Here is a 10,905-nt window from a genome sequence, read left to right on the forward strand (position 1 = left end):
AAATTCCTTATTCCGTTTCATTTTTGATCTGATTAGTGGACATGGATCGTGTGCTTGGAAAATGATGAATTTAGATGAGCTATATTCTTTCGATAGTTTGACACGTCGTTGTATCAAAGTTGACATCACTATACTCAGGATCAAATTAACACAATATAGTCTTATCTTTTATTTTATTATATTAATGAGTTTTTATCTCAGCTCCTAACTCCTATAATAGGAAGCTCAAACTTTGGTGTAAAAGCTTCACCAACAAATTGAACTTCTAAATTTGCCCATGTGTTGCAAAATATTAAAGAACATGAAAATATTAGACAAAATTAAAAACGTAAATATGGTTTATCTATTTGCATTTTGTATTTTTATCCCACTCTATATCTATTTACAAATTTACCCAACTTCATATCTAAAAACAAATTGACATGTTAAGAGGTGGTCCAAAATAACAACCGTGAAATTTAGAGGATTATATGCTTACCCTAAAAGCTATATGTAAGTTGCACACTTTTTTCTTCAATAATCCAAACACGTGTGTTTACATAGAATCATTTTTATTTTTTTTTGGTCGTTGTGTTTACATAGAATCTAATAAAATGTATTTATACTTTTAGTAAAAGATGACGAGACTAAAGTTTATCTATTGGACCCCGAGAATAACATAGCATGTGCACTTGCGGGGGAAGAAGGTAACTAAATAGCACCTATAACTATTCTTGTTTCTTTTTGTTTTGTTTTGATTTTGTAAAAAAGTGAGCGAAACTAAGCAGTTGTTTGAGATAACATGTTTGTATACACATGCATGCATCTATATCAGCTGATGAAGATGCTGCGAAAAAATAAGCCACGAAGATTTGGATGATTACTGAAATATATATGAATCGTGAAGGGTTGCAGATTGGAACCATAATTGCCGGATGCAAACAAGTAAATGATATTTGTCATTTAGAACTTTGTCCAATGGGTTCAGTTTAAATAAAAAGAGAATAGTTAAGTAGCAGAGAGTGACATTTAGCTTGTTTATATAATTGAGTCAGATTTGGGAGATCGAGAGTAAGCAACCGACGTCCATTGATAAGTTTTGGACAAGTTATGAAGGAGTATCACAATCTATAAGAAATGCGTTCTTGGTTGTTTTATATGGAACCAAAATATTCAGTCACACACCCACACGTATCGATCATCCGAGACGAAATAGAGGAATCGTTGCAGCTTTACTTTCATTCTCTCCATCGTGCTAACAAAAAAGAAGATATATAATAGGGGAATCCTAGTGCATCCATACGATCAAACTCTTTTCCTTATTTTTTGGGTAAGCTTAGAGACAACCGTCCTCTTACGAAAATTTATCGCAAAAAAAAAAAAAAATAAGCTGGAGAACTAAGCCAATGTCGGTCATATAGTACAAAAAAACGTCTAATATCAAGAGAGAAAAACAATATAGCAAAACAAATGAATTAACGAAACCTAAAATTTGGCATACCCAAAAAATCACGCTCATAATAGGACAAGATAAATGGAGGAGGAACATCTCACCATACCTACTCCGACAAAGATATTCCATGATTAGCTAGAGCATCTGCTACCCTATTTCATTCTCTGAAAATGTGAGAAGATTTAAAAGTCATTGTAGAGATTCTGTATGGGCAATTCAACCACCTAACTCGAACCTGCCAAGACACAAGTGAAGGAGAGCGGATATAATGATCGTTATAAACGTACTGTTTGAAGGTGTCACATCCCAACCCTTAAATTTGTACCTTATTTACTAGCTTGGTTATAATAAGAATTTTACCGTCTCCGTCATTGAGGAAATAGTTTAATTGGTCCCTAGAGAGGTTTCGGGGACGATTATATGCGGAGGATTATTCGTAGGAGAAAATTATGGCGACGGTAAAAATGGTAAAATTTTAGCTAGTAAAAGGTAATTTTTATTAGGGTATTATTTTAGGGTGTTAAATTTTAGAGTTGGGTTTTAAGTGATGGTGTTGGACCGGTTGGGGAAAAGCCCAAATCCTTTCTCTTCTCTCTCCTCCCTCCCAATTCTCTCTCCCTCTCCCTCCGCCGGATTTTCTTCCCGGCCGTTCGCCGCTGTCCGGTCGCCTCTGACCGCCGGACCGGTCCCAAACGGACGGCCGTCTACCCAGCCTTCTTCCTGGACCGGTGAGAGGATCCCTAGCGCCGCCGTGAGAGAGCGTTGCCGCCCGAGAGGTTCGACTGCCTAGAACTTCCGGTCGTTGGAACTCCCTCCTCCGGCCACCAAAACCTGCGATCCTTGGCTCGTTTTGTAGCCCTCCTCCCGTGCAGCAACCCCTCTAAACAGCTCACCCTCTCTTGAGCTAGGTAAGGAGAAATGAGAAGTTGAAATTCTAGAGCGTTTTTGATATTTTTAGTCGATTACCCTAGTTAGGCTTGGAATTAGTGTTTGTGCTAGTTAAGAAAGTTGTAGAGCATGATGAGAGGATTATTCTGTCAAAATTTCATAGGCATTGGAGGTCGCCGGAATCGGCCTCCGGCTGCCGCTGCCGGCGGAGCCACCGCCAGCGCCGCCACTGTTTGGAAGATTTTTAGGGTTTTAAATTTAGAATATTAAGGGGAGTTTGTTGAAGTGAGTTATGAAATTTTTGGATGAGTTTTGGATAGGTTTATGAATTTCCGAAGTATGGTATTTTTGGCGGTTAATTAATGTAGAATCCGGCCGTAGGATTTAAGTCGTATTTTTGAGGAGGTTGTAATTACGGTTGCCGTTTATGGTATTAAAGTTGGATTTCGTTTTAGGAAAGGCGAAGTTGGGCAAGGATGAGCGTACGTGGTTGCGGCTCATATTTAATTTTGCCTATTTTGTTTAAATATTGGATTTTAGTTGGGAATTTAATTATATATTTGTGCCAGGGTTCGAGGAAACCTCGTTGGAGTGGCGATTTGGATTTCGTCTGGCTTATGCCTAGAGTTGTGAGTGGACCTTCATTTTTAATTGAAAAGCATGCGATGAATTATCTGTTGATCATTTATTTCTTTTCCTGAGATTTATTTATTTCTCGGATATTTGGCAATTTTCCTCTTTTGGAGATATCCCGAAAATGAGATTTTCGGTGGATATGTTTATTGGATGTTTATGATGATAGTATGTATATGTAAATGCTAGCTAGCCATACGTGTTTGATCCGCCATAATGAGGTAAAATACCATTATGGTGTGTTGTGAGTGTTAGACACAAGCGTAGTAGCCCTATATGAAAACTATTTTCTTATTTGGTTTATTTAGGTTTTCATATAGGGAGTCCACACGTATATACACTCGTGCTTTTTCCGCCATACTGAGGTACAATTCCATTATGGTGTGACGTGAGCGTTAGACGCAAGCGTAGTAGTCTTGTATGAATTTCTATTTTTCTAATTTGTTCTTAGAATTCATACAAGGAGTCTGACGAGTGAAAATACATACACTTATATATGTTTATATATAGTTTAGCCTGAGAGGCTGTATTTCTTTGAGTTATGGAGACTAGCCGGAGCTAATCATGAAATTTCCAGTTTTTGTGTTGAGCGCTTTTGAACTGCCGCATGCAGTATATTTTCTTTGGAAATTAAAATGGGGAAGCATAAATATTTTTATTAATTTATTTTTGTCCACTCACTCTAACGTTGTTAAGTGTTTTCCCCTGGGCCTTTCGTTTTAAAAATGTCCAGCTTGCAGGTTAGCTTAGTCGAGGTCGGGCGTACATGGAGATGAGGCATAGTCATCATATAGCTTCCGTTTGTTAATTTATTTTGTTTCATTTCTTCCTGTTAGAGTTGCTCTGAACCTATAAATGGTTGGATGTGAGATTTGTTTAGATTAGTAAAATTTTTGGGTGGTGTTGTGATTTGGGGAGCATGGAGGCTCCAGGAGTAGAGGATTATAAATGGATTCTTTTGAAGTGCATGCAGGTATTATTAGGAAGGGTTGTCCATTTTCAAGGGAGGTTATGCCGATTTTTCGGTAAATTTTCCTTGGAGGTGGTCCCCGCACGACTTACTCCGGGTTTCAGGGTGAAATTCGAGGTGGGTCGTGTCAGAAGGAGAGCGGCATCTATACGATCGAACTCAATCGTGTGAACAAATAATTAGTATTTAGATGTTTGATATTGTACTTTGTCGATTAAATGTCTAAAAACAGAGTACGGTCAATATTTCTATGTGAGTTCTTTTAATATATTTATATTGGAATTATTAGGATCAACTATTTTGTGGAGTTGGAAAATGATTCCTTCTCTGAAAATGTGAGAAGATTTAAAAGTCATTGTAGAGATTCTGTATGGGCAATTCAACCACCTAACTCGAAGCTGCCAAGACACAAGTGAAGGAGAGCGGATATAACGATCGTTATAAACGTACTGTTTGAAGGAGAGCGGCATCTATACGATCGAACTCAATCGTGTGAACAAATAATTAGTATTTAGATGTTTGATATTGTACTTTGTCGATTAAATGTCTAAAAACAGAGTACGGTCAATATTTCTATGTGAGTTCTTTTAATATATTTATATCGGAATTATTAGGATCAACTATTTTGTGGAGTTGGAAAATGATCGTTATAAACTGTTTAACGGTTATGTTTCACATTGTGTGGTTAATAAACGTTATAGGGCACCATCAAATGGTTATTGCTTTCGTTGTTTTGGCCAAACAATCCAATAGACTTCAACAAAGAAAGAAAACCAACCACAAACAAACTAAAAGAGCTTCGTCTATGTTTACTATTTTGAGAGAAATACATGTCTAAATTCGAGATCATCACGTACTAAACATAGTCTCACTGTTTGAGTATTCAAATTTTTAGTCAGCTTTCAGTTGGCGCCTCTAAAAATAGAAACAGAGGGGGAGGGCGTACAAATGCCTAGCTCTTCTTTTAAAATGGCTATCAAATGTTTTCCTACTTAGCCATTCCAGAAAAATAAAAAAATATATAAAAGATAAAATTAAAAATCTAGTACATAGGAAGATGTCTATGGGACTGAGATCGCCGAACACGGTCATCGCAAGGAGATTAGATGCTATTATTCTCGTAGGCTTAGTTTTTCTTTCTTGCATGTCCGATGGTGCATCCCGTGGACATCTTTTTGGGGCTGGTGCACTACGTCGGAGCCTCACTGATACTACGAACCGAAAAGTATTTGACGTCACAGCCTTCGGTGCTAAGCCTGAATCCGGAAAAGGTCGACAAATGAAAGAGCTTCCTGGCGGTGGAGATCCAACTAAACCACAACCTGATGATGGCGGCGACGGGGATGACAATGATACTGGAATGGTGAGTTTTCTAAAGACAATAGTAGCATTATTGCATGTCAAAAATGTACCTGATCGATCCAAATGTTCGATTAGCTTACCACTAGTTTTATTTTTGCAGGCATTCATTAAGACGTGGGTGGCCGCATGCAGAGGAGAGTACAAGGGTCCAGCAAAGGTTGTTGTTCCAAAGGGCACATTTTTGATTGGACCTGTGGTGTTCCAAGGCCCTTGCACCAGCTCCAAGGAGCCAATCATGGTGGAAATTCAGGGAGAGGTGAAAGCCACCACCGATTTGAGTGATTACACCTCTCCTGAATGGATCACGTTCGAAAATGTTGACGGTCTGATCGTCACGGGCGACGGAGTTATGAATGGTCAAGGCGAGAAAACATGGAACGGAAATGGCTGCGATAAGGACGACTGCCCCCATGCCCCATCCGTACGATCCATTTCCATTGCCCTAGCTCCATCCACAACCAACTTATTTTCAGATCCGGTTTCTCTGTTTAGATTCATATTGATTGAATTTACTTGAATAACAATCTAAAAGGCTTCGACCAATCAATGATTGTTATTTAAGCAAATTCATACAATATGGATCGAAGCAGAGAAACCGAATTATTTGTTCTCAGGTGTAATACAACCTAGAAGGATTATACTTATACGCTTACTTGTTATGGATGCAGAACATGAAATTCATCAAGGTTAAGAATGCACTTATAGAGAAGATCACATCCTTGAACAGCAAGTACTTCCATTACCACATCACCGTCTCCAGCAGAGTTACCATAGACAGTGTGCACATCACTGCTCCCGGCGAAAGCCCTAACACCGACGGCTGCCACATCAGTGATTCCGACAATGTTAAAGTGATCAACAGCATCATTGGAACCGGAGACGACTGCGTTTCCATCGGCAAGGGTGCCCGCCAAATCACCGTCAACAACGTTACTTGCGGCCCTGGCCATGGCATCAGGTACACACAACTAATTAACTAACTAATCCTAATATTGCATGCATTTGATGATTTGTATAAATTCAGTACGTTCTTGATGTATGGAAGATAATTTGATCACAGTGTTGGAAGTCTTGGAAAATACAAGAACGAACAACCCGTGGTTGGTGTTACTGTGACCAACTGCAAACTGGTGAACACAACCAACGGCGCCAGAATCAAAACTTGGGCCAACAACTACGGAGGAGACGCAAGCGGAATTACATTCGATAACCTCGTCATGGAGCATGTGAAAGCCCCAATCGTCATCGATCAAAGCTATGGAACCAAGAAAGATCCGGTAAATAATTCAGTAACTCAATTCTAGTTTCTTCGATTTCATTATTTTCGCGAGTTTCAATTCTGATAACGATGTTTCTGCAACCAGAAAAACCCTAACGCCGGAAAGCAATCCCTGTATAAGCTCCATGATATTCACTTCAGAAACATTAAGGGCACCTCGTCGCAAAACGTTGCCATGTCACTGGCATGCAGCGCTACAAAACCTTGTGAGGGGGTTGAGTTGAGCGAGATCGACATTTCCTACGGAGGCGCCAGCAACTCCAAAAAGACGGACATTGCATCGGAATGTTACAACGCAAAGGTTACAACTAAGGGCAAAATAAATCCAGCAGCACCAGCTTGCAAATAAGTAACTCGATTGGACCTCCTCTGTGTACAAGATTTCGATCTACTTAATCTAACAAAAAAAAAAAATAGATACGTGAAATACACATATATATGGTATTAACTAATTAATTTTAGATCTTTTTAATCTTAGATCTTTCTCTCTATCTCTCTGTCTCTCTACCAACGAGATGACAATACGATGAGTTTAAGTTCTATATATGTTGGCACTGATTAGTAAATAGCAAATTTTGTTGACATTTTCAATCACAAATAGTATGTCTGCAACGTTATAAATATTATGCGAGAATGCTAAGGTGGTCTGACTAATTGATGGAATTTAAAGATGTGATACGACGAACAATGCGTGTTAGTGAATGTCTTAAGGCCCTAACAATTAATTATTTCGAATAACACATTCCCATATAGAACAAATAATCAGATTCATATCATTTTCAAATAAGGACCTCCTTATCTTAGTTAAGGTACGGATTTCCTTAATTTGACATATTTTCCGATCATATTTTCTCATCATAGTCGTTCAGTATTTAGATATACATGATTAGATTATCTCTGTAAATTTTCAGCTAATTTGATTATCGTTAAGGTATCAAAAATGTATTAAATCAATGAACGAATCGAATCTGTTCATCCTAAACCGTACATTCATTTAACTCTAAATCACAGTTTTGAATACCTTAACGATTATCCATTTAGCTGAAAATTTGTAGAGATGATCTACTCATATATACCTAGATACTGAACGGTTAAGATGAGAAAATGTGATCAAAAAGTGGGTCGAATAAAGAAATCCGTACTTTAGCTAAGGTAAGGAGGTCCTTACCTGATCAACATTGTGTGTGTGTATATATATTGTGTATATATATAAGAGCAAAAAATGGAAAAAGAAAAAGTATTAGTGAAGCATCTTGCGTTTGTTCGTTTAATTATTAGCTTCTTTATAAACTTGTACCAGCTAGCTTTTGTATATTGTAACATCCCGATTTTTAAAATTTCTTAAAAAATTATTTTCTTCTTAGAAATAGAAAGTAGTGGTCGTCACGAGTTCACCGTATTTTTCGGTGAATTTTTCGGACTTCCAAGCTATTTTTAATGATTTTTCAAAGTTTCGTCGATTTCTTCAGACCAATAACGTGGCAATTTCTGATTAGTGGATAGGTGCCACGTGGCTTGTTTTAGTTGGCTATGTGAAGATAAGAGCTGCGTGAGGATGCAGCTAGCATTGTAGTAGTCATGGGAGCACTTGTCTATTAATTAGACAATTTGTAGTTAATGGACAAGTGTCCATTTTCAATTAGACCAAAACCAAAACCGACGTTTCATAGTCGGCCTCTTCTCTCTATATATAACTGACTTGATCAGCTCCTTCTTCACAAAAATTCGGACAGACGCTCTCTCTAGAGTTACGACTAAAATTTCGGCGGATCAAAATTTTTGATCTGTAACTTTGATTTTGAATCCGCGAAGGGTTACGGTTTCGTATCGATGCCCTCGTTCTATCCGTGAAGTTTGGGTTAGATCCAACGGTGATTTATAGATGACTCGTTTTAGGAGGCTCGGTTTACGATCGGTATTTGTGGTGGGGTTTCGTTTTGTCGAGGTGAGTGGATTTGTATAATATGTTTCAAATATTCTTATTTGTTACCAAAATAGTCGAAAAACATGATTTTAATCTTTTACGAAATATCTCTCTTTTTATAGGGAAGCATGTCGATATTGCGAAATATGTGGTGTTTGTATATATTTATGTGTTGGATCTATTATTTGACTAGTCATGAAACATGTGAACTTCTTGATTGGTTATGCCGAAGTAAGGATGTGACACACCGAGGTATAGGACATGAAAGTCATTAGGTTCCCGTGAGGATCACTAAATTGATCCAATAAAAAGGGATTGTGCGATGTGATGAATTGCAATAAGTGATGTGTATACGATATACGTATTTTATAACGTGTGTAAAATGACATGGCTTTGCGGGCATATTACATTGGTCTACTCACTGAGCGCATGGTTATGCTCACCCACCCATCTTTGACATTTTTTGCAAAAAAATACTTAGGTTGTACCGAGCCGGGAAAATGGTAGACGACGAGCCTAGAGTGAAGAAATTGTAGACAACGAGCCTAGAATATAGTACTTTTGTTCACATTCTGCTTTGTAACACTTATTCACGCCTCGAAATCGGCGTCCGGTGCCTAAAACCCGCCGACGTCGGGACCGGGGTGTGACATATATTCAGAAGGGCTCCAATTCAGAACTCTGCTGAATTGCTAATCGTAATCCCATACGTAATAGAAGTTATCTTCATTGATCAAGCTAAACAATAACACTTCAGCACCCATCGGTGCGAACAAGGAATATTAATTAGTTATCAACGTCCTCAGAGTTGCCATTAGCTAGCTAGCTTGTAGCTGGGTGGGAAATCCTATATATCTAACTTGATATGAAAAATAAGTCATCTTGCTTCATGTGTTAATTAATTTTCCGATACAATCTGATAGATCACCGATATCGCTGAGGTCGATCGGATACGCAAACAATAATGTTCGATCCGCAGGAAGAAATTGTTCAGGAGTCTGGTTGGAGAAAATTATCCGAGGCTGGTTTTATGCTAGGGCTACCAATAGAGCTGAGCTGGGAAATGGTGGACGAGCTGACACAGGGGTTCCGGACTAGAATTCCGGCCTATGAGAACAGCGAGTACTTAGCGTACGAGGGATCGCAACCTGTTAATGGTACCCAAGTGATGGTAAAGAGATACACCGGTACCGGAGAGTGGCGTACTATGCTTGAAAGAGAGAAGAAAGCAGCCTTGTCCATGCACCACCAAAATATACTTGGCCTGACTGCTTTTTACGATGGTGATATTACTACTGTCCTCGTATTTCCATTTACTTTACGAGGGCCTTTACACACAAATCTCTATGGTAATTTTTCCTTGATCAAGTTTATCAATGTTAATTTTCTGAAGGATTGTGATGTGTATGCATGCATGATATAAGCTGTATGATCATTTTTCAAAAACTATATGCGCGCAGGATCAATGGGGAAACACATAAAATTGAAATTTCAAGAGAAATTGAAAATAGCTATAGATATTGCTCGAGGACTTCGATATATGCATGAAGAATGTCCCCAGGGTCCCATAATCCATGGGAATTTACTCATCACCAACATTTTTCTGAGAAATGATTTACGCCCGATGGTAATATCAATTTAGCAGAAATTACATAAATTCGTTGAATTTATTACTCGTGTTGATGTTTTTGTTATTGATCATCAGTGTGCTTTGTTATAGATCTCTGGTTTTGGGCGAGCTAAATGGCTTCATCTTAAGCAAACAAAGCCAATCTCCAACCAAAAGTACAGTTTATATGTTCACTCGTGTATATGTATAGTAATACTTAGCTTGTAAAATGTAATTAATTAAGCATTATGTTGATGAAGGTGTTCACTTCAGGATTATTTGGACCGCGAAGCAATGGCCCTTGTGAAATCCGATATCCTTTCCTATGGAGTCTTGCTGTTGAGACTCTTCTGCAAAACGTCTGCGCTGCAGGACGACAAAACTTTAACCGAGTGGGTTAGTAACTAATAGTTAATCAATTACATTTTAATTTAATTATTAATCTGCAGTAATTAAGTTAATCGCTGTTAATTAAACATATGTAAATGTATAGGCTCGTCCGAAATTGATGAAACGAGCGTTCCATGAACTATTAGATGAAGATTGCGAAGATTTAGACATGCATGAATTGTTTAGAGTGATGTGCACTGCCTTTCAGTGCACGATGTCTAGTCCAGATATGAGGCCATGCATGAGCGAGGTAATTAACTAGCCCTCATCAACATTGGTAAGTAGTCTATAATTTGAAGGAGAAATTTTGCTGATCAGTTTTGGTTTCTATCTCTGTATGTTTCAGATCATATCTTATCTCAAAGGGGAGAATTTCTGTGTGATGCAAACATCTCCATCATTTGATAGCATTCCATAA

At 38.2% G+C, this 10,905-nt stretch overlaps 2 protein-coding genes across 2 annotated transcripts; both read left to right on the forward strand.

Annotated features, from left to right (window-relative positions):
* The first annotated feature begins 4,980 nt into the window (after nucleotides 1-4,980).
* Nucleotides 4,981-6,913, forward strand: LOC101291794 (exopolygalacturonase clone GBGE184-like). Its single transcript, XM_004292620.1, has 5 exons — nucleotides 4,981-5,286; nucleotides 5,386-5,706; nucleotides 5,954-6,243; nucleotides 6,346-6,562; nucleotides 6,650-6,913. The coding sequence occupies exons 1-5, from the start codon at nucleotides 4,981-4,983 to the stop codon at nucleotides 6,911-6,913; spliced, it is 1,398 nt and encodes a 465-aa protein (XP_004292668.1).
* A 2,539-nt stretch (nucleotides 6,914-9,452) lies between these two features.
* Nucleotides 9,453-10,905, forward strand: LOC101292091 (probable receptor-like protein kinase At1g80640-like). Its single transcript, XM_004292621.1, has 6 exons — nucleotides 9,453-9,837; nucleotides 9,949-10,115; nucleotides 10,209-10,273; nucleotides 10,358-10,493; nucleotides 10,591-10,737; nucleotides 10,834-10,905. Exons 1-6 carry the CDS (start codon nucleotides 9,453-9,455, stop codon nucleotides 10,903-10,905), a joined length of 972 nt encoding a protein of 323 aa, XP_004292669.1.

Source organism: Fragaria vesca, linkage group LG2, assembly GCF_000184155.1.
Source record: "Fragaria vesca subsp. vesca linkage group LG2, FraVesHawaii_1.0, whole genome shotgun sequence".
Classification (NCBI taxonomy): Eukaryota; Viridiplantae; Streptophyta; class Magnoliopsida; order Rosales; family Rosaceae; genus Fragaria; species Fragaria vesca.